At 48.9% G+C, this 22,935-nt stretch overlaps 1 protein-coding gene across 6 annotated transcripts in view; it reads left to right on the forward strand.

Annotated features, from left to right (window-relative positions):
- NRAP (nebulin related anchoring protein) overlaps nt 1-22,935 on the forward strand; it is a 66,755-nt gene that overhangs the window by 31,622 nt on the left and 12,198 nt on the right. For all 6 annotated transcript variants that reach the window (XR_013961661.1, XM_080688528.1, XM_080688530.1 and 3 more), the window contains 13 exons: nt 458-565; nt 2,028-2,339; nt 3,488-3,592; nt 6,239-6,337; nt 8,163-8,267; nt 8,987-9,094; nt 9,626-9,739; nt 11,422-11,619; nt 12,879-12,983; nt 14,481-14,579; nt 16,440-16,544; nt 16,913-17,020; nt 17,892-18,203. Coding sequence is in view for 5 of the 6 variants with exons in the window: in XM_080688528.1 (XP_080544654.1) it covers nt 458-565; nt 2,028-2,339; nt 3,488-3,592; nt 6,239-6,337; nt 8,163-8,267; nt 8,987-9,094; nt 9,626-9,739; nt 11,422-11,619; nt 12,879-12,983; nt 14,481-14,579; nt 16,440-16,544; nt 16,913-17,020; nt 17,892-18,203 (1,878 nt within the window). In the remaining variant the exon portion in view is untranslated. The remainder of the gene's footprint in view (nt 1-457; nt 566-2,027; nt 2,340-3,487; nt 3,593-6,238; nt 6,338-8,162; nt 8,268-8,986; nt 9,095-9,625; nt 9,740-11,421; nt 11,620-12,878; nt 12,984-14,480; nt 14,580-16,439; nt 16,545-16,912; nt 17,021-17,891; nt 18,204-22,935) is intronic.

Here is a 22,935-nt window from a genome sequence, read left to right on the forward strand (position 1 = left end):
CTCTGCCAGTTACTAGGTGTGTGACTTTGGGCAAATTTTTGCTCTCAGTTGTCCAATTGGTAAAATGAGGGTAATACTAGTCCCTTCCTCATGGTGTTGTCATGAGGCTGGGGGACGGAAAGAAGAGAGTGGGGCAGCGGCTGGATGGGTGGGGTATGTGCACAGAGCTGGAGAACACCCTTCAGAAATGTTGCTGTGTATTATGTCATGGTATCCCATCTTTGGCATGTCAAGGCCTCTCGAATTCAATGTCTGCTTCTTTTGATTGAAGCCATGTGTAGCGAGAGGCGTTAAGGCAGGAACGAGGAGGCCTGGTTGTGTTCAGGTTACAGGGTTTCTGAGGTCTTGGGGTTTGGGGGAAAGGCGTGATCGGTGTTTGCCTCCCAGAGGGGTCGTTACAGAGTCTAAGGGAACGGTCTCATGTGAAGATGATCTCTTTTCTCCTGAATCCCCTTAGAAACTGTATAAGAGCAGCTGGGAACACCAGAAGGCAAAAGGCTTTGAGCTTCGTCTTGACTCCTTGGCCTTCCTGGCAGCCAAAGCCAAGAGGGACCTGGCCAGCGAGGTGAGTCGGTCTCCAACGTATCCATGTCTCCAGGAATCCTGCCGTTTACAGCATGTATATATACACATTACATACTCTGTAGGTCATGTATATATTATGTAATCCAGGGGTCCTCAAACTTTTTAAACAGGGCGCCAGTTCACTGTCCCTCAGACCGTTGGAGGGCCGGACTATAGTTTAAAAAAAACAACTATGAACAAATTCCTATGCGCACTGCGGGCCCGGGACGAGTCGGCTGCTAAGCAGGACAGGCAGCGGCACCCAGCGGGCCGGATAAATGTCCTCGGTGGGCCGCATGTGGCCCGCGGGCTGTAGTTTGAGGACGCCTGAGTAATCTATGGATTCCATAGACATAGATATAGAGAGATGTCAGCTGAACTAAACAGTGGCATGGTGATCAGTTGATTTACATTCCGACACCAGCTCCTTACATTGTCAGAGGGTAACGTTTTACAAACCAGCTCTGGTTTGCAGATGCCCCTGGAGTGGCACAGGCATATACCAAGCCTGGCTCAGAGAAAGCGTCCAGGGAATGGTGACAGATACTGATACTGCTGTTGCTGTTGGCAGAGGTGAGCGAGGAGCCCAGGTCACCTGATGGCCACAGCAATGACAGTGTTGAAAATAGTGCCACACACTGGTATCCTGTAACACTTTTAAAAACATTCCCATACTTATCCTTTCTCCTGATTCTCATTGCTCTTGGCCCAATACCTTTTTTTTTTTTTTCAGGCCAATATGCTTCCTTTGGTACCCATACTTCTAAATATTTATGTGTCCCAGTTGTTTTTTAATTTAAGCTCCTTTCTCAAAGAGCAATTGCATTTTGGACATTTTGTGTCTTTTTAATTTCATGAATACTTTTTATTTATAATGTTCTCACTATTACCAAAAAAGGATTTTAAAGTGGCTTTCAGGAAAGCAAAGGGGCACTTAAAAATAAATCCAGGAAGAGGGGAAGCAAATAATATAGAGGAAAAGATGGAATTTTACCAGGAAATTGGGAGAAGACTGTTGTATAGCTGAATATTCTGTGGCTCTGAGTTTTCTGGCAGCTGAGGTGGAAAGGGAATAATGAGCAGTGATATTTTATTTCACTGTTTGATGAAAGGTTGTTCAAAGGAGGCAAACTTTTTATGCCACTAATTCTATTAGGATTCTGTCATATGGCTTTGTTTTAACTTTCACAACTGCGGGTTTTTTTAAAAAAATCATGTTTTCATTGACTTTAGAGAGAGAGTAAGGGAGAGGGAGAGAGAGATAGAAACATCAATGAGAGAGAAGCATCGATCAACTACCTCCTACTGGGGATCAAGCCTGCAACCCCGGCATGTGCCCTGACTGGGAATCAAACTGTGACCTCCTGGTTCATGGGTCGGTGCTCAACCACTGAGCCACACTGGCCAGGCCACCCTTCCTTTAGGAGATTCTCACCCACCCCTGCTCTCCTCCTCTCATCCAGGTGAAGTACAAGGAGGACTATGAGAGGTCCAGAGGAAAGCTCATTGGGGCCCAGGGTGCCCAGGGCGACTCGCAAATGAGCCACTCCCTGCAAATGTCCAAGCTGCAGAGCGACCTGGAGTACAAAAAGGGATTCGAGGACACCAAGTCCCAGTGCCATGTCTCCCTAGACATGGTCCACCTTGTGCACGCCCGCAAGGCTCAGCATTTGGCCACAGACGTAGGCTACAGGACGGCATCTCATCACTTTACAGCCCTGCCCACGGACATGAAGGTGGAATGGGCCAAGAAGGCCTACGGTTTACAGAGTGATGTAAGCTCCGCGTATGTGTGTGTACGTGTGTGTGTGTGTGTGTGTGTGTGTGTGTGTGTTCGCGTTGGTGCAGGTTACCCAGATCCTTCAAGACAATAGTTGATACTTATGGAAATACCTATTTCTGGGTCCCCAGGTGGAAACATGTTAGCTTCCTAGTGGTTTAACTCTTATTCAAATTATGCCCATTATAAATTCAATATGACTGAACAGAAAATTATGAAGCTCCTTTTTTTCCCCTGGAATTCTGATCTGCATACGTTTTCCATGTTTCTTTGTATTGCCCCCTGGTGAGGGGGATGTATTTGTGACCTTCTGAGTGGTGGCTTCCTTTGGGGGGGCATCTCTGATGTGCATTCCAACTTTAGTCGTCCCCGTTTTAGAATGATCAGCTCACTGATCAATAGCCCTCGCCCCCTTTTCCTTACATTCCTCACCTGGTTCTGTTTTCTTTCATCTTTGGTTGGCTCCTGTACACGAAGGTGGGTGAACTGAAAAGGCAGGTCAGCGGCAGCCAGCGGTTACACGGGGTAGGCTGGGTGCCGTGTGGACACATCCTTGCAGGTAGAGCTGTTAACGAGAGATAGGGGATATGCCCGTTTTAGAGACGTGTCCATTTAATGGCTTTCCATTAAATCTGCTCCTTCATTGGCAAGTAAGGGAATGAGAACTCCACCCCCACCTTCCCCACCGAGGAAGGAATTGGCGCGTGGGAAGCCTCGGATGTCTTGTGAAATTCCCTCCAATAGCTCCCCTCCTGGGTTCCGTTGCGAATTCTCATTTTCTTCTCCCCTGCATGTCATTTTAAACAAGAAAACGGGGAAAGCAGACAATGAGGACGCTCCTTTTCTCTAGGTAGAAATCAGTCCCTAATGAGGGACCAGGTGGATTTGGCCCCTCCCCACCCCCAGCAGTGTTGGGCAGGGCCTGGAGTGGCCATCAGCAGGCAGGCTGCAATTAAAGGGGAAATTAATTTACTTTTTGGAGCCTTACCTGTGACTGTGCAGAAATGGATAAGACAAAGGTGGCATCTCATTCGACTCAGCTGCCACCAAGGCTACGTTGGCAGCTGTTAATAGCCCTTTAAATGCCTGCATACCAACAATGGCCTGTCTTTTTTTTCTTTTCTTTTCTTTCTCCTTTGTCAGAACCAATACAGGGCAGATGTGAAGTGGATGAAAGGCGCGGGCTGGGTCGCCGTCGGGTCATTAAATGTGGAGCAGGCAAAGAAGGCAGGAGAACTCATTAGCGAGGTGAGATTTCCTGACAGCCTGCAACAGGCCCGGCTGCATGAGGCATGTGGCATTTCTGTATAAAATTAAAATAATTTCCACTCAAAAGGCAAAGAAAAAGGGAAAGCTACATGAAAGACCTCCAACCCCAGACTAGGGCTGGTAATTATAGAGAAACCACATACCAAACACACACCCATAGAGCTTGGCAAAAACAAAGTGGGTGACAAATGATATTATGAATAATAATGACAATCAAACGAGAGCTCCGATTGCTACCCCACTAACTTACCTTTTTAATGAAGCAACACGGGAGAGATGATGAAAAGACACATTTATTGCTCCCAGGAAGCCCTTTTGTGAGTGTATGCGCATTTTCTCCCTTTCTTTCTGCCACGGTGTAAACAGCTTTTGAATATTCACGTGGTGTGGAACATGTGATACGGTTCTCTCTTGTTTTGGGAGGGGGGTCTTCTATTTAAATCTCACGCCTGTCTCCTTGTGGCCACCTTCCCTGGACCCTAAGGGATTCCGGCTTTATGAAAAGGGGCCCTTCCTCACATTGTAGGACAGCTGCATGGAGCAGATGAGGGTTTCTCAATCTTGGCGCTATTGACATTTTGATCATCTTTGTTGTGGGGACTGTCCTGGGCCTTGTAGGATGTTTGGCAGCATCCCTGGCCTCTACCCACTAGGTGCCAGTAGTGACGACTAAAAATAATTCCAGACATTGCTGAAAGGTAGAGGCCCACTCGACTAGACCCACCAGGCAGCTGTCCTTGGCTCACGCTCACAGAGAGGCCGCGCACCCCCAAACAACCCAGATCCACCCCTGCTCCTGTCTGTTTGGAGAGGGACTTCTTCAGAAAACCAAGTGAGCATTTGTTTAGTGGCCTTCAGAGTAGCCTGGTCCTTCTGGACTTGTCCGGGTGGGGACCAGAGTGGCCGTAGCCCCAGAAGACTTCAGCCTCGGCAGTGAGTCCCCTGGGACCTTCTTTTGGTCCCAGGAGGAGACTGAATGTGTACTTAAAACAGACCCCTGTGCTGGATTTTCAAACACGTACTCAGCACTGATATTTCCCAATAGGAGAGCATCCGACTTACTGACACGTCACGGAGCTGATTGGGAAAGCGGGCTCACTCTGGTTGGCCTAATTTTTAGAAACATTAGTCAACATTCAAGGCTCAGAAGACCCTGAGAGCCTGGCGGAAACTGTACCGCCCTGGGAAGTTCGAATGAAGAAAAGGCCATGTTAGGGGGATGCCTGTGGGAAACTTACAGGAACAGACATGTAGGTTTGCGGATTCATGGCCCCAGGATCTCCATAGGGAACCCCCGCATAACAAGACACAAAGAATAAAGACCATTATACACGTCATTTAGACTTCACGATGGTGCCTCCGTGCACCTAAGTCTGGCAGCTAAGGGATCTACCTGGAACTATCTACCCCACATCCCGGGTGTACCCCACAAGGGTCTTAATTTTCCACCTCATTTTGCAAATTTACTCAACAAATTTGCTTACCTTCCATGCTTCAGACAAGTCCTCAAACTTCAGTAAGTCAGGACATCTTTTAGCGCCTTTTCCCATCCATCTCATTGCAGTCTGGCATGCTTCCAGGTTAGTGTCACATGGGGTTGACCTCTTAATTTTCAGACGGAATGTGAGGCTCCGTCAGAAGAGCCACAACTGCACACCCACCTATCAGTGAAAGCAGCCGTCCGCAAACCTTTCTTGTGAAGGAGCAGATAGTAAATATTTTTGGCTTTATGGGCCACACAGTTTCTGTCCCAACAGCTCACCTCTGTCTTTGTAGCATGAAAGCAGCCACAGGCAGTACACAAATGAATGAGCATGGGGTGTTCCCATAAAACTTTATTTACAAAGTTGGGATGGATATTGAGCGGTGTCTTCTTAAGACAACCCAGGATATGGGAGTGCTCATAAAATAATTGTTTGATTTGAGGCAAGGTACGCTTCCTAATTCCATGAAGATGGCAACCGTTCTAGTCTCTTGAGAATGTACTTTGATTGAAAAACTAAGTAACTTAAGCATGATTTTTAGAATCAAAATTGGGTTTATAAGTCTTCACCAGCATTTGAATTTGTTGCTGTTGTTGTTTCAAACTGCATGATGACTCCAATTGCCCTTTTTCTTGTTCTTGTTAACCATTTTAAACTGAACCGGGTTAGTGTACGATCACTCACTGTTAAATGCAAGGGTTTTGACTGTGATAATCTCTGCCAAGTCCTTTCGTGGAAAGAAAATTAGACAGCTTCAGTTGATAAATGTAACTATGAATGTTCTTTCTTGCCTCAGAGACTCAAACTAAGCTATGTAAACAACTGTGAGACCGTATTTGAAGCCTATAAAAAAGACATCCTTTCCTAAGTGTGTCTCCCACCGTATTTTACTGGTACAACCTAATTTTGAGATGTTTTCTTTGCACCAGGTAGATATACTTTAATGTTAATTGACACGAGGTTATTCTTAAATGGAAACAAATATTAACCTGAAGTCACCGAGGATATAAAGATGGAGGAAGCCGAATAATAATTATGTTCACAAATTCACTCTAATCTCAAGCAACCTATGATTTTCTCTTTCAAATGGCATGAAAGAGCAGCACAAAATTCACAGCTTTGATCTTTTTCTGCTCAACAGAAGAAGTACCGTCAGCATCCAGATGCTTTGAAGTTTACCAGTATTAAAGACACTCCGGAGATGGTCCAGGCCAGAATTAGTTACACCCAAGCAGTGGATGTAAGCGATAATGTATATACATTATGACTCTGAGAGTGGGCGCTTCTTTCAACCCTGCGATTGAAGCCGAGGGGTTCTTGGCTTGCTCCTTCTGTTGCTCTAGGGATGAAGGAGCGTCTTGTCCTTTGCTGAGGCTCACCTTAGCGGGGTGCTGCCTCATTAGGATGTGGGGTTGGGGGCTGCTAACGCTCTCAGGATGCCAACTGGGGCTCCGCCACCCCACAGCCCCAGGCTCACTTTTTCCTATTTGCATGTCGTGAAGATTTGTCTGTGGTGGGGCCTTCCCCCAGCTCCTTTTGTTTAAAAGCATTGTTTCCAGAATTGGAACTTTTGGGTGAAATTCTCAGTAATTAGAACACTGAAGCCAGGCTCAGGGCTCCTAGGGGCCCACGGACAGGAATTCTTCCTCTTGGAATTTCCCGAAGGCTTTGGAAATGATTTGGATTTCATGTATGTACCTTGGACTAAACTGTCAAGCCACGTCCCATCTTCTCAGTTTAATGTCAACCAAGATCTGGCCTTTTGTCCTCTCAGCTCAGGGTTCACTGAAAGATGAGGTGCTATAAAAAGTCACTTGAGGACACGAGTCAGCCCGGTCTGGCTGATTCTACTGAGAGAGATCCACAGATCTCTGTGCAGGGCACACATGCCTGTTAAATATCTTCAAACCATTCAACTTGCTACGAGGAAAACCTGTCAACCTTGCGGGGAGGGGTTTCAGAATTCTCCCGTTTCCCAATTGGGCCAGTTATTCTGGTTGTGCCTTATTCGACAGGCATTCTGAAATGGCCCGAGCACCCGTCCGAATATGTTCTGGGGTGATTTACAAACGTTCAGGCTTAGGAATGTATCCTATCTTGATAATCAGCCATCAGAATCAAATTGGATTCTGAGAAACACGAACTTTTTTGTACGAAGGAAAATGATACCTGCTTCTTCCTTACCCTAACCAACTCTAGGGGGCAGTGCTGTGATGCACAGAAACTTGGATACATCGGATACGATTTGGGGTGGAAAAAAATCGCAGTTTAGAAACTTTCTCTGGTGGCTGTTGCCAGCGCCATGTGTCCCTGCTCACTACTAGAATATCCCAAAGCCCAAATCAGAATTCTGGGTGAATAGTGCCCTAGACCCACCCAGGAGACAGTTTTTAAAAATTATATATTTATATTGATTTCCAAGAGGAAGGGAGAGGGAGAGAGAGATAGAAACATCCATGATGAGAGAGAATCATTGATCAGCTGCCTCCTGCATGCTTCCTCCTGGGGATTGAACCTGCAACCCGGGCATGTGCCCTTGACCAGAATTGAACCCGAGACCCTTCAATCCACAGGCCGACGCTCTATCCACTGAGCCAAACCAGCTAGCGCAGGAGGCAGTTTTGAGCACAAGAATCCTTGCAATGGGAGAGGGATGAGGATTGATGTAAATCCAGGGAAAACCTCACTTGTGGGCGAGCCATCGTCTCTCATGCCTCCTGAGTTTTGATGCCCTCTCTTAGCTTATAGTTAATAACAAAATTACGGACGTTAACCGGACCTCATTTGTCATTTGACACCCGTCTCAGCAGTGTGCTTCCAGTGGAGCCTTAACCCAGGGCGCAGTTTCAGCCTGTCATGTTCTGAGCGGGGATGTAGAACGCGGGAGGGAATGAAGCGCGTGTCACTGCGCTGGCTGTGAAATCGAGACGGAGGCAGGGCGCCCGTGGTCCTGCCTCTGTGGGAAGGTGGCAGCTGCCTCATCCTCGTCTCTTGGAGTTTCACTTGGCTGATGGCTGCGTGGGGGAGGCTTCTGGGTTTAATGCGAAACCTCTCTCCGCCCACAGAGGTTATACAAGGAACAAGGAGAAAACATAAAGCATCATTACACGCAGACAGCCGACCTCCCCGAAGTCCTGCTGGCCAAGCTGAATGCCATGAATATCAGCGAGGTGAGGCTGGTGGAGGGGTACAGGTGTTCATTGTGGGGCCTCGGAGGACCTGCGCAGACACACAGCATCCTGTGCTCAGAAGGGCCCCGCTTGGTGTGATGCCCTGTCACTGTCTTGGAATGTGTGATCTTTTTGAACAAGGGGCCCCACATTCCCATTGGCACTGGGCCCTGCGAATTAGGTAGCTGGTCCTGCAGGAGAGTCAATGTCATTTACAAGGAAGAGACCAAGAGAAATGCCTTAGTGCAAAGGGCATTTGTACTGTGGGACTGGTAGATGGGCATCGGAATACAGGTGAGTATACCCAGCAGCTGTGGCAAGGAGAGACTTGGGGGCCTTCACCTCCATAGTCTCTGTCAGCCCCCCTACCTGTTGCTTGACAGAGACAGCCGAGTTCTCTGTATCCTACGTAAAGAGCCATGCACGTACAGCCTCATGCCTCCTTCTTGCAGTTGACTTGCTGCTCACAGAAATCTGGGTCTGTTTGCCTCCAAAGCTCTTGCTTTTTAACCCCCGTCCCTCACCCACGGCCTCCCCTCCCCCATGGGTGGGCAGGAGCCAGGAGCCAGCTCTTTGGTGATTTGCGCTAAACCCCAGTGATCTCTGACTCCCAACTGGGAGAAAAACCCGTGACAAACCAGATTCCCATTTTGGTAACGGGAGTTTGGGAAGCCAGCAGGCCACACAGCGGTCTTTCCTTGCGCACGTCTTCCCAACAGACACGGTATAAGGAATCCTGGAGCAAACTTCGAGACGGCGGCTATAAACTGAGATTGGATGCCATCCCATTCCAGGCGGCGAAGGCCTCCGGTGAAATCATCAGCGATGTGAGCATCCATCTCCATTACCGTGACGACGTTTAATACTAACCGATGTGTATCCCTTCTGCCCCTGCCCCCTGCCTGCCTGTGGATAATAGCCTCTCCTCTCCCAACTGACTGTGGTAGGGCAATCAGATAGCGACCAATGAGAAAGAACGCACCTTACAACAAAACATGCCCTTGCTGGGGTACAAAGCCAGATGCTTTGTAAACACGGACCCTGGGCAGATGAAATGCACCCTCCGCCCAGCGTTTGCCTAAAGCAGGTCCCTGTGCAGAGACTGCTAACAATGCACCCACCTTCTTCCAGTGTGGGCCGCCCGAGCGCTCCCTCGTCCTGCCATGTCACATCCCAGCCCTTTAGTCATTGAGAGTCTTGCATATGAAAGAACAGGCCCTTTGACGACTCCCACGAGTTTCTTTTAACTCACCCAGTCACTGTCAAAAGAACAAAACATTTTCGCCCAATGCCCACCTCTTCCATTCCGTGTCCCTTGTCCCCGAGCTGTTACTCTCTCCTGTTCTCTTTCCCTTTAGTACAAATACAAAGAGGCATTTGAGAAAATGAAAGGGCAGATGCTCGGCTCCCGGAGCTTGGAAGACGATATCAGCCTTGCGCATTCAGTGTACGCCAGCTCGCTGCAGAGTGAAGTGAGTGGGAGACAAATGCAACACAGCCACCCCCGCCCCCACCCCCCACCATGCGCCGCTGGCTAATGTCGATCATCCTCTGGTTGCGGGGGACTGGCTCAGTCCTGACTGTCTCTGTGGCATGATCAGGTCCCTTGGCCCCTCTGGGTTTCAGCTTTTTTCTCCGTCAAGTGAGAGGTTGGGCTAGCTGACCGCTTACTCCTTCCAGGCTGGGAGTTCTATGATTTTTGCCCAGTGGCCTCTAAAAGGGACCTGAAGTCTGGGTTTGGATTGCAGAAGTGTTTTGTTTGGTCTACAGTGAATTCTTTGCAAGCCTTTAAAAACGGAAACTTTGACATAAAAGTTTTAGGCTTCTGGCCAGAAGGCGGATCTGGAGTCTGCAAAGCTACAGGTGCCGTTGATTACGGAGAGCTGCATTTAGAGGGACCTGTGCCCTCCTGGTCACGCAGCCCCGCCCCCTCGCCCCCCACTTCCTCCTTCACTCCTTTTTGCTGCCTGTCTGGCTCCTGGAGGCATCTCAGATTACAACCCTTGACTTCACCCTCTGGATGCTGGCACATGTGTGTTCCCTGTTCCCTTGCACATATGTGTGGGACTTAGCTAATAGTAGTGATGAAATTTGATATGTGACCACATGTTACGGAGGACCAAACACTTTGACATGCAATGTCTCATTTCACCATCACACTTTCTCTTGGAACGTCATCTGTGTATTCATCCTGGGTGTACTGATAAGGAGACCTAGACTCTGTGGCTCAGCCCCTTGCCTGAGATCAGCTGGAAAGGGGCAGAGCCAGGAGGTGGAGCCAGCTCCGCATCTTACACTCTTTCCACAACTTACCGTGTTCTCTGCCTCAGTGTCCCCATTTCTAACGTTGTTTTCCCCGTTCTGTCCTGGGGTGCTGACCTAAGAGTATGGGATTGGACATGAATTGTCCTTGGCTTTATGGTAGGGGTGAGGGGAGGATTCGAGAGGGTGGGACTGGGGGGTTAGGCAGGAGTGGCTGCAGCTAAGAGGTGGCGATTATGCATCTAACTCCCAAGAAGCCTGGAGTGCGCTTCACAGACCTGCAGACAGCTCCTCCCAGGACTCAGTGGAGCTTGTGGTCGCCAACAGGCCCCTCCCTCTCTCTCCCGGGATGGGTGTTGGGCTCTTGGGAATACCTACCCCTCCGAACTAGCTTTCCAGGTGTCCACCCACTGTGCCTGGCTCCCAGATTTCCTGGGAGGGCACCTGATGTTTTGAAGAAGCTCTTCATAAGCTAGCTTGAGAGGAAACTCCCTGGTGTCTAGAACCTGAACTTGAGAAGGTGAAGGGAAGAAACTACGGTGGGAGGGTTCAGGTAGGCATGCATCTTCTTGCCTTGGGAAAATGGGAAGAGCCTGTCTGGAGCAAGGACATCATTGACCTTGTCTCGGTCACTTGAACTTTTATATCTTCCCCAAGTCGGGGAGCCATGGGTCTTCATCACCCAAATGAGTGACCTCCAGGAGCTGGGGGTGGTGAGCCGTAGGACCTGGAGATGCGTTCTGTGTATTAAGCCAGTCCCCAAAGCAAGGAACCCTGGCCCCGCCAAGAACCTCCCCCAGGCTTCCCTGGGACAGTGGCATGGCCGTCGCTGATGCCCCTGAGGCGAATGGTGGCTTTGAAATAGCTGCCGTTGATCTGTCTGCCCCACTAGGTGAATTACAAGAAAGGCTTTGAACGCTCAAAGGCACAGTTCCATCTGCCGTTGGACATGGTCACCCTGGTGCATGCCAAGAAGGCTCAGAGCCTGGCCAGCGACCAGGACTACAGACACCCGCTCCCCCAGTACACGTCCTTGGCGGAGGACCTGAGGCTCAGCTGTGCCAAGAGAGCTCACAAGTTGCAGAGCGAGGTAAGGAGACCTGGCCCCTCTCTCTCAGGGCTCTTTCCTCTCCGATTTGCCCACAAGGCACTGACCTGGCAGCTCCGTTTGGCTCAGTGGGGAGCCTCCAGAGAAGGGATATCCAAAACCGGGGGTTTCTTTTAAAACACCCCCCCCCACCATGTTCCTCCCTAGCTCTTAATAGGAAGCACAGTGCACAGATCTAATAACAACCACCATTTATGGAGTACTAGTATTCCTGCTGAATTCTGAGCCGTGCGTTTTCGTGCAATACCTCATTTAAACCTCAAAATGACCCTGTGCTAATAGTCTTGGTCCCATTTTGCAGAGAAATAATATGAGGCTGGAAGGAGTTGGGCAGCTTGGCCAAGGTCACACGGCTGTACACGAGAAGGGGACTGAGCCTGGAAGTGCATTCGTGGCTCACGCCTCCGCTTTCTGAAGCAGGCAGGCCCAGGAGGGTGGGAAAATTATTCACTCGGGGATCTCCTCACTCCCAAGGTGATACAGGATGTCTCAGCAGCCCGTTTGGTCCTCAGCCGCCTTCCTAGCCGGCCAGGCTCCCGTGCCGTGAGATTTGCAGTAACGGGCCTGTGTCAGAAAAGAAAACGGCTCCAGCCCACAGCACTTAGATCTGGGTCTCTGTCGTCCGCTCAGATTGTATGCCCGTGTGCGGCGTTCACTGAATGACAGAAGCTGTCAGGAACCGCAGAACAGCTGTAGGGACAGGGAGCTGCCAGGCTCAGCTCGCAGGCCCTTTGTCACTTGAGCACAGCCCTCGCTGGCCTCACCTCTCCTCGTGATAGCGATTTGAAGGCGGTGCGCCCAGCGGTACCTCCATGGCTGAAGGGGAGTGAACTTGGGGGCCCTTTAAAGTGTCACTCCACATCACTGAGGTACCCGCACGAGCCCTACTCGGCAGACTCAGGCAGGCCTTTGCGACATTCTTCTGGATTCATTCATTAGTTCTTTCTTAACCCGTGATTCGTTCGTGCCACCCGCTGCCGCTGGGTTTTGTTTTAGAAGACCTGTCAGACCATTTCCACATTTGCCCCGAGACAACTGACTTTCTAACCACCATCCGCCCCAGCGTCTATTTTCCTAATGAGCATTTACTAAGTGTGTTGGCTGAGTACTAGACATCTGGAGAGACTGGCATGGCTGTGAGTACCAGCCACGACGCTTTCCTGTCCCGGGTCCTCTGGCTCCTCTCTGCTCCCTTGTTCTGCAAGTTTGGCTCTTCTGATTCCCAGTGTTGTTGTTTGTAGAGTGAGTACCGGTCGGACTTGAACTTCATGCGAGGGGTGGCCTGTGTCATTCCAGGCACGTTAGAGATAGAAGGAAGAAAAAGAGCGTCTGAACTCATCAGTGAGGTAACTGGGACTGGAGGGGTGAGGGCTGTCAGTATATTTCTACAGCAGAGGTTATTGCATAGCCATCAGGTGTGTGTGTGTGTGTGTGTGTGTGTGTGTGTGTTTAAATTGAATTCAGAGATGAAAGGTGTGAGAGAGATAGAGAGAGAGAGAGAGAGAGAGGAGAGAGAGAGAGACATCAATGATGAGAGAGAATCATTGATTGGCTGTCTCCTGCATGCCCTACAATGGCGGCCAAGCCCACAACCCGGGCATGTGCCCTAACCGGGAATCGAACTGTGACCTCCTGGTTCATAGGTCAATGCTCAGCCACCGAGCCATGCTGGCTGGGCACCATCTGTTTGTTTTTACTGTGAAAGTGAGTTACATGTCCCACTATTAACATGGGTGACTGGCTGCTAACCTCTTGCCTGGCTTCTCCATTCAGACCAAATGCCATTTAAGACAGCTTTGCAGATATCGAGTCAGTTCCATTGTGCACATAGAAGAATTATTCACTGTTCACTGACTCATTAGATGTATCTTCCTTGTGTCCTTTTGGAGATTGGCGCTGTGATGCAGTGTAAATGGGGTAGGCTTTGGAGACCAACAGATGGAGGCTGAAATTCCAGGCCAGCCCTCATTTGCTGTGTGACTTCAAGCCAGTCACCTAACCTCTCTGAGCCTCAACATTTTAATCAGCCAAATGGGGATACTATTATGACCTTTCTTTAGTTTTTGTGAGGATTGGGACTAATCCAAGCTCTGTGCTTCTCTGGTGGCTGTACATGAAATGGTTGCTCTAAGCCGGGTCATAGTTTCTTGGTAGAAATATAGAAGTCTAGAATTCTAAGCTCCTTGAATCCTGAGGAATCTTGCTCTCCCTTGAGAGGGCTTTGGGACTTCCATTCATGGTAGATCAAGGACAGAAGGGCATAATGGAAGGCCCTGGAAGCGAGGGGTGGTCAGTAGCCAGCTTGGGTGCATTATTAGATGGGCTTATGGCTTGCTTACACCAGCAGAATTGGCCAAAGTTTAGATTTAACTTTGTGCTTTCCTTTTCCAATGAAATGTCTAAAACAAGTGGTTTCTAAACCTTGAGGTGCATCGGAATCCTCATTGGATCCAAAGCCTTGGGTCCACTGCCGATTTACTGAATCCTGATCTCCCGGGTGGGTGCAGGCATATGTACAGGCGTTTCTGGTACGTTCCCAACGCTTAGGAGCCCTGGATTTACGGTATAACAAGCAAAGGTTGGGAGCAAAACTTGAATTGCGATAGTCACGTTCACATTCATAGCAAAGGACTAGCTCTCTCCTTCCTGCTGGTAAGCATCCGAGTCAGTCTGTCCTGTGCTCCTCTCTGCTCCTCCATCCCATTGAGTTCTGAGGTCATAAGAGCATAGATTCCAGCTGACAGACTTACAGCCTTTGCAAAAAGAGGTTTTATCACTAGTGTTTCAAGAGCTGGTTCTATATCTTACCACGTCTTCTTATTCCTTCTTATGTGTGAATTCAGAGCAAATACCGTCAGCATCCCCAGTCATTCAAGTACACAGCTGTGACAGACACCCCCAGCCTCCTTCAAGCAAAACTCAGCAACCAGATTACGAACGAGGTAAACTCTCCCCCTGATGGCTTTGGAACGGGCTTTTGAGAAACTGCTAGATTGTTAAAAGTACGTGTGACTATGTGTGGGTTTGGGGAGGTGGTGGAAAGCCTGGGTGTTGGTGTGGAGGTTTAGGAGAAGAGAACGCCATTATACAGAGCTTAAACATTTTCCAGAAGGAGAGAAGGCCCAGGTGGAAATCTGGTTGTCTGCCGTCTCATCCCCCAAGTGCAGTCACAGACCAGCAAGCAGCATCTGCCTCTCCCGGGAGCTTGTTAGAAATGCTGAGCCTCAGGCCCCGCCCCAGACCCACCGACTGTGCATTAACATTTGAGACGTGCTGGTGTGCCATTCATTTGTTCTGTCTCAACAAATATTGGCTGACCACTTTTATAGCGCCATTCTGATGATTGTCATAGGAGGGATTTGTGGTTAGCCAAGGACAGTAGTAGTGTATGTTGTTTGTCAGATTTCACCTCGTCATCCTCTCACTCATCGTTTACCCAATTTACACTTTAATACATCTATCGGAGGGGGAGCCAAGGAAAGGAATCTCACGTTAAACCATCTTTTCAATTCTATTTCTTCTTAGTGGCTGCCTGACAAGCTTGAAATAGAAAGTGAACTTGGCAGAGAATTAAATTTTGCATCATCTTTAGTTTTTAAGATTCTCTCCCCGACTCTTTTAGAAGTCGGTTGAGATTTGGCTATTTCTACTGTTAGTTTCCCACTCTCACTTGGGATAAGAACGTCCAAAGGGCTTCTTTAATGAGTGTTAAGTTTTAAATTCCTGTTGAACCTTTCTTGTTTGAGTGGTGAGCTGGATGCTTTGGGTTTACAAAACCTGTTATGGCCTCAAAGAACTCAGCCACCACAGACCCATTTCTCATCACGTGAATAAATGCTTTTGCACCGGCTGAGACCCTGAGCTCAGGCTAGCACTGGGGTGGAAGGATCTGCGGTTTTAGTAAAGAACACAGACTAAGGTTTGGGGACTTCCCTTACACATCACAGAGTTTCTCCTACACTTCCCATGTCTTCGTGTTGTCTTTACACTGAGTCCTTGAGGGAAAAGTCGAATATGGGAAGAACCTTGAGATAGACTTCCTAAATGGTTTTTCTTTCCTCGGGCTGTTATTGAGCAACGTGTAGGGAAGGAAAAAACATCTTTTTCTTTCCCATCGGATGGTCTGGTCCAGGGCTCTGTGACAAAAGACAGATTAACGAGAGAAAAGCATAAACGTTTATTTAATACGTGTTTTACATGGTAGGGGAGCCTTTGTAAAGAAACGAAGACCTGAAGACATGGTTAAGCCCGAGCGTTATGACACTGGGTTAGATGAAAAGCGAAAAGTCGTGGGAAAATGTGATAGGACAAAGGGTATCCATTAAGTGGAGGAAAGTGGGGGACATTCAGCAAGGTCTGTTTGCTCAGCTCCTCTCTTGTGTCCTGCGTCCCTTCGTCTTCGGAGATGAGGATGCTCTTTCCTCAGGTGTAGGGACGGCACCCTCCCTGGAGGGTCTGGTGACTGCCTCACGGGGGAGTCAGAGAGCATTCTTGTAGCACCTGCATTTCTCAAATCCCTTCAGCTTGAGATACTCGGCATGCCAAGGTGCCCTGTTTGGGGGTATCACGTCCTGAACCCTATCAACTTGCAGTTTCTTATTATACATTTTATATCACTCAATTTGACTCATGCAAAAAGCCTTCATCGAAAGAAACCTCTTCCCCAAGGCTGACAGTGCACTCACGACACAGCGAATGGCCTTTTACAGATGTGTTTCCCGACCGCGAGCGAGGGAGGGACCTCCAGCCCTGCAGAAATGCACAGCGATTTTCTTGCTTTTCCTTTCTTTCTGTTTGCCCAGCGCCTCTATAAAGCAGCTGGGGAGGATGTGCGACACCAGTACACAATGACCCTGGGGCTGCCCGAGTTCGCCCGAGCGAAAACAAATGCGGCCAACCTGAGTGACGTAAGCCTTTCTTGTTGCTGAAGTTCAAGCGCGCGCCAAAGCCACGTATGTCTGTGACCTAACAGTGACCCTTCTGGCGTTCACAAGAACTTGAAAACACACATACACACACACACACACACACACACACACACGTGTCTTTTGGATGCGCATGTTAAATAGACCTTTTCACAAACGTGTTGCGTTCATAACGTGTCAGAGCCCACGACAGCGGGTGTGCTGATGAGATTTTCTTTGCAAAATAGAAAGCTTTCACTTGTCAGAAATCGATTCCGGGACACGGTGCTACAAAATGAAAGGGGTAGCCTTTGTTCATTGATTCATGTAATTTTTTTTTTAAAGAACATCTACATGTGTTTCCATTGTAGGCAAAATACAAGGAGTCTTGGCATAATCTCCGTGCTCAAGGCTACAAGCTGACAATAGACGCGCTCCCTTTCCAGGCTGCTCGGGTCTCTGGAGATATCGCCAGTGATGTGAGTGGAATGATATGACCTTCCGTCTCGCCTAATTTCTGTTAACTTCGTGTAAAACCATGTCTGCAGCTGATTTTCCTGAATTAAAGCAAATCTCTTGCCATGTGAGACAGGATGTCACCTGCAGAATATATTAGTTACGAATGAGATTCTCTGACGGAGGGAGGCTAAGCGAGCTTTTGTTCATCAGAAGCTAAATTCAGACAAAGGTCTCAGGCAGGAAGGAGATGACGATTTATTTCTAATTGCGATGTCGAGGCCACCATCCCTCTGGACCCGGGGAGCTGCCTGCCTTCTGACTCCACCCAGAATTAGAGGGAAAACTCGCCGGGGAAATTGTACTGAGCCCGAACACGTCTGGTCCCGGCTCTCTGCAGTTTCACACGCCGGCTGTGCGTTAGGATTCGCTGGCTGTGTGCAGCCACTCTGTTGATGGCGTCCGTAGTGTTGGGACATGAAGGTGACTTTCTCTTCCCCACAAACAAATCACAGAAGATGTGGACTTCAAATAAATGGGTCCTGCCTTTTGGGTTTCACCGTTTGCCAAGTGCGAATGGATACATTTCTTTTTAACCCTTTTTGATGAATTCCTCTTGGCCACAGGACACATGCGCAGAGTGTGGGGAGTGGGGCCCTCGCTTGGGTCCTGAGGACCTGGCTGTAATTAGAAAGGAAGGATGGAGGGATGTTTTAATTGTTGGTCCCCCAGGCAGGAAGCATGCTCCCAGGCTGGCCTCACTGTGGTTTTTCTTATAATCATCACTTCCTAGTGTCAGAACAGGTGACTTTTCTAGGGACTGCCGTGAGAACGTGCAGGTGGGATTTCAGCAGGTGGTACGCCAGCCCCTCACCCACGGGCCTTCTCTTCCAGTTTCTCTACAGACACGACTTTGTGAAGGAGCGAGGGAGGCTGATCGGGGCACGGAGTGTCAACGACGACCCCCGGCTCCGGCATTGCCGGCGGGTGGGCCAGCTGCAGAGCGAGCTCCAGTACAGGAGGCAAGCAGTGGGCAGCCAAGCACAGTACCACCTGCCCATGGACATGGTGCACCTGGTCCACGCCAGGAAGGCCCAGGCCCTAGCCAGCGACCACGACTACAGGACACGGTGCCACGAGTTCACGGCGCTGCCCGAGGACCTGAAGATGGCCTGGGCCAAGAAAGCTCACGCCCTGCAGAGTGAGGTAGGGGGCGCCTGGTGGGTCAGACACCAGCTCCTGACCCTCCTCCTACCACCAAGCCTGGGTATAATTTACAATCTCTGCTCCTTCCTTAGCCTGTCAGACACTCCTCCCTGTGCCCAATGACGACTTGCTCAGTCTGTGTTATCTGGGCTGGAGTTCGCCAATCCGTCATTCAACAAATATTTATCGAGCACCTACTATGTATTGGGCGTTATTCTAGGTGCTGGGACTACAGCAGTCAACCAAAAAAGCCAAAAAAAATTCTGTGCTCTTGGAGCTTCCATGATATGGGAGAGAGATAAAATATGATAAGTCAAATATTTAGTGTGATGCCTGCTGTGGAGACAGACAAAGCCGGGAAGTGGGCTAGGAGGATGTGAGTGTGTGTGTGTGTACATGCACATATGCAATGGAAGACGGGGGGCGGGGGTGGGTGAGGTGGGTCCTGGAAAAGGTGGCTTTTGCGCAAAGAGCAAAGAGATGCTGGAAGGGAATGGAGCTCTCCAGCAAACAGAATAGCAAATTCAAAGGCTGAGGCCCAGCGCAGGAGCAGCCTGCGCGCATTTGAGGCCAGAGTGAAGTATGTGAGTGGGTGGGGAGGACGTCCCAGGGTTCGAGAGAGAAGAGGGGCTCGATCGTTAATGGCAGGAGTGATGGTGATGATAGGAAAGTCATTGTCTCGCAGCTGACACTGACGGACTGCTCGCCGTTACTGTCACCCTCGCTATAGTGCTGGGAGGTAGCGCCCCTTGTTACTCACGTTTCATTTTATTTTTTTAAATAGGTTTTTATTGATTTTTCAGAGAGAGAGAAAGGGGGAGGGACACAGCAATAGAAACATTGATGAAAGAGGAACATCACCGATCGGCTGCCTCCTGCAGGCCCCCTACTGGGGATGGAGCCTGCAACCTGGGCATGTGCCCTGACTGGGAATCGAACAATCCACCTCTTGGTTCCCAACCGCTGAGCCACACCAGCCAGGCTGTTACTCCTGTTTTTAAGAAGAGGTCACCCGGGAAGTGTCGAGGCTGGACTGGCTCTGGGGCCCACACTCTGTACCATCCTGCCCTTCCGGAGGGAGCTCTCTGTGGGGGAGTCATGGTTCCTACAGCTCAGAGCAGACACTGAGGCCCAGATAGAGGCGGTCCTCTCCCAGGCAAGGGCACCAAGCAGGCTGGCAGGTAGCACCAGCCCCGCCCAGGTCAGCTCCAGTCCCAGCCCCCCTCCAAGCCTCAGGTCCTCGGCGGGGACATGGCAACGATGGTAACGTGTGGTCAGCACATACGGGCTGTGTGCGCATTGGCTCTAGGCCCAGGAGGGAGGTGCTCTCATTTCAGAGCATAGCCCACGGGACCCTTGTCACATCCACCCTCATCATCCATATCGGGGGTTCTCAACTCCGGCACCTTTGACATTTGGGGCTGGAGAATTCCTTGTCGTGGGGGCCGCCCTGGCAGCATCCAGGCTTCTACCCACTAGATACCAATAGCACCCACCCTCCCCCAGTGTGACAGTCAATATGTCTGAAAATATTGCCAGATGTACCTGGGGGACAGCATTGCACCCGGGGGAGAAGCCAGTTCTCAGTTGAGAACGGGTCCATATGAGGCACGCAGCACGGTGCCTGGTCCATGGAAGCACACCAGTAAGAATGAGCTGGGGTTTTTTTTTGCTTTTTAAAAAATATATTTTATTGATTTTTTACAGAGAGGAAGGGAAAGGGATAGAGAGTTAGAAATATCGATGAGAGAGAAACATCGATTCAGCTGTCTCTTGCACACTCCCTACTGGGGATGTGCCCACAACCAAGGTACATGCTCTTGACCGGAATCGAACCTGGGACCCTTCAGTCCGCAGGCTGACGCTCTATCCACTGAGCCAAACCAGTTAGGGCAAGAATGAGTTGTTTTGATGACGTTCCCTACACCAGGCCTCCCAATTCCGGTCACGGTCAGGCAATGACTGTTCTTAGTTTGGTTATGTATGGCACAGGCCAGTTATTCTAAACACATAATTGATGATTAATTATGATACAATGATTGAATGCACGATGACGATCCAGTGATTATTACAATTTCCTGGAACTTCAGTGTTGTGCTGTTCACCCTCAGGTTGAGTGTGGAGCAACTTGCCCAGGGTCACAGACTGGCGGGGAAATGACTCGCTCAAGACCACGTAGCCAGTAAGAGGCAAAGGGGGGCACTTGTCTCCTGACTCTGGCTCAGTACTCTCCAGCTCCCCCAATTGGCCGGATTAGGAAACCCAGGTGCTCTAGCTCCTGAGGGTTCTCTCAAGGGCCCCAGGTGTGGCATGCCCAGAGGACAGCAGCTGGTGGCTCTTCTGAGACTCGGAACAACCGTTTGAACATCAAAATAGTCCTATAGGTGGAAATAAGAACCCCTCCTTTGCAGGATGGTGTGTGAACAGAACGAGAGGAGTCTAAAGCAATGTACACCTTATGCAAGGCAGTGATTATAATGATTCTTATTAAGATGACAAATACACCCTTCCCATGGCCACCTCCTGGGTGCAACTGCTGGCATGCTGCTGTTAAAAATCAGGGACCCAGCCTGGCCAGTGTGGATCAGTGGTCGAGCGTCGACCTATGAACCAGGAGGTCAGGGTTTGATTCCGGTTCAGGGCACATGTCCAAGTTGCAGGCTCAATCCCCAGTAGGGGGCGTGCAGGAGGCAGCCGATCAGTGATTCTCTCTCATCTCCTTCTCCCTCTCCCATCCTCTCTGAAATCAATAAGAATATAAATAAAAAATAAATCAGGGACCCAAATACTTAGCTTGTGCATTTACAACACAGTGTCTGAATCTGCAGGTGGCTTCCAGGCCTTACTGTGTGCAAGGAGAAATAGTGAGGCTGCCACATGGGGATGCTGGATTCAGCCAGGCCGCTTGAGAGGTCTCTTATTATCTTAGAATCCTTCTTCGAAACCATCTTTGGGTAGCCGTGTCTTCTTGACTCCCCTCCACCTCCCCCTCCCTTTTTTTTTTTTTATCGTGAAGTCTGAGGCAGGCGTGTTGGTGTTTTTAGGGTCTGCGTGAATAGTCAAAGCTGGACCGGGAGCTGAAATATTAATAAGCCGTCCATTTTATAAGAGAGTCGAAGGCGCAGTCAGATCTTTGGGGAACCTGCATCTTGCTTTCTGACTTACCTGCGATTGTACTGTGCAGCGCAACAAAAGGCGAGTTGAAAGAGCGCTCCCCACTTCATCTTGCTTCTGAAAGGAGCAAGGCCCGGCTGTGAAGAGGCCCTGTAGGATTATTCTCTCTAACTTAGAAATTTGTCCAATTTTCTCTGTTCTTTATCAGAGTGGAAGGCATAAGCTTTGCCGGTGTAGACTGAAAGATCGCACTCTAAAAAGCAATCTGGTTGACACGGGGTTTTGAAACCTGCTCCTGAACCCGAGTGATGTCTCCTGCATCAGTTGGGAAGCAGAGTGGAATTTGCACGGGGGCATTCACCAGCAGACAGTACATCAGAGACGGACCCTCTTTGAGGCCGGCTGCGAGGGCCGCTGTGAATCCTGAAATGAAAGGGAACTAACAAGGCTGAAAGGCCAATTTCCGGAGCGATATTTTGCGTTACAGCAGAGCCGATGTCTAAATTAGAGGAATGCTATCAACTTTGTTTAGATCCAAATTTTAGATTTCCTCAGAGGGTCTTTTTCCATCTTTAAAAATGCCTAATAACCATAAAGAGAAGAAGAAAAGCATGCATGCAGCTGTCTCACCATCTGTGATGGTGGGCAGATCAAGGCATAGTAATAAGGTTTTAGAAGACCCCTAACCAGACCCATTGTCTTTTTTTTTTAATAAATCTTTATTGTTCAGATTATTACATATGTTCCTCTTTTTAACCCCCTTCGTTTCCCTCCACCTGATTCCCCACCCCACCCATGCCCTTACTCCCCGCCACTGTCTTCATCCATAGGTGTAAGATTTTTGACCAGTCTCTTCCCGCACCCTTCACACCCCCTTTCCCTGAGAATTGCCAGTCCACTCCCTTTCTATGCCCCTGATTCTGTTATATTCATCAGTTTATTCTGTTCATCAGATTTTTTATTCACTTGATTTTTAGATTCACTTGTTGATAGGTATGTATTTGTTGTCATTTTGTTGTTCATAATTTTTATCTTTACCTTTTTCTTCTTCTTCCTCTTCTTAAAGAATACCCTTCAGCATTTCATATAATCCTGGTTTGGTAGTGCTGAACTCCTTTAGCTTTTTCTTGTCTGTGAAGCTCTTTATCTGACCTTCAATTCTAAATTATAGCTTTGCTGGGTAGAGTAATTTTGGTTGTAGGTTCTTGCTATTCATCACTTTGAATATTTCTTGCCACTCCCTTCTGGCCTGCATAGTTTCTGTTGAGAAATCAGCTGACAGTTGTATGGGTGCTCCCTTGTAGGTAACTGTTTTTCTCTTGCTGCTTTCAAGATTCTCTCTTTGTCTTTTGCCCTTGGCATTTTAATTATGATGTGTCTTGGTGTGGTCCTCTTTGGATTCCTCTTGTTTGGGGTTCTCTGCACTTCCTGGACTTATAAGTCTATTTCTTTCACCAGGTAGGGAAAGTTTTCTGTCCTTATTTCTTCTAATAGGTTTTCAATATTTTGCTCTCTCTCTTCTTCTGGCACCCCTATAATTCAGATGTTGGTACGCTTAAAGTTGTCCCAGAGGCTCCTTACACTATCTTCCTATTTTTGGATTCTTTTTTCTTTTTGT

This window comes from Plecotus auritus, assembly GCF_963455305.1.
Source record: "Plecotus auritus genome assembly, chromosome: 9".
In the NCBI taxonomy this organism is placed as follows: Eukaryota; Metazoa; Chordata; class Mammalia; order Chiroptera; family Vespertilionidae; genus Plecotus; species Plecotus auritus.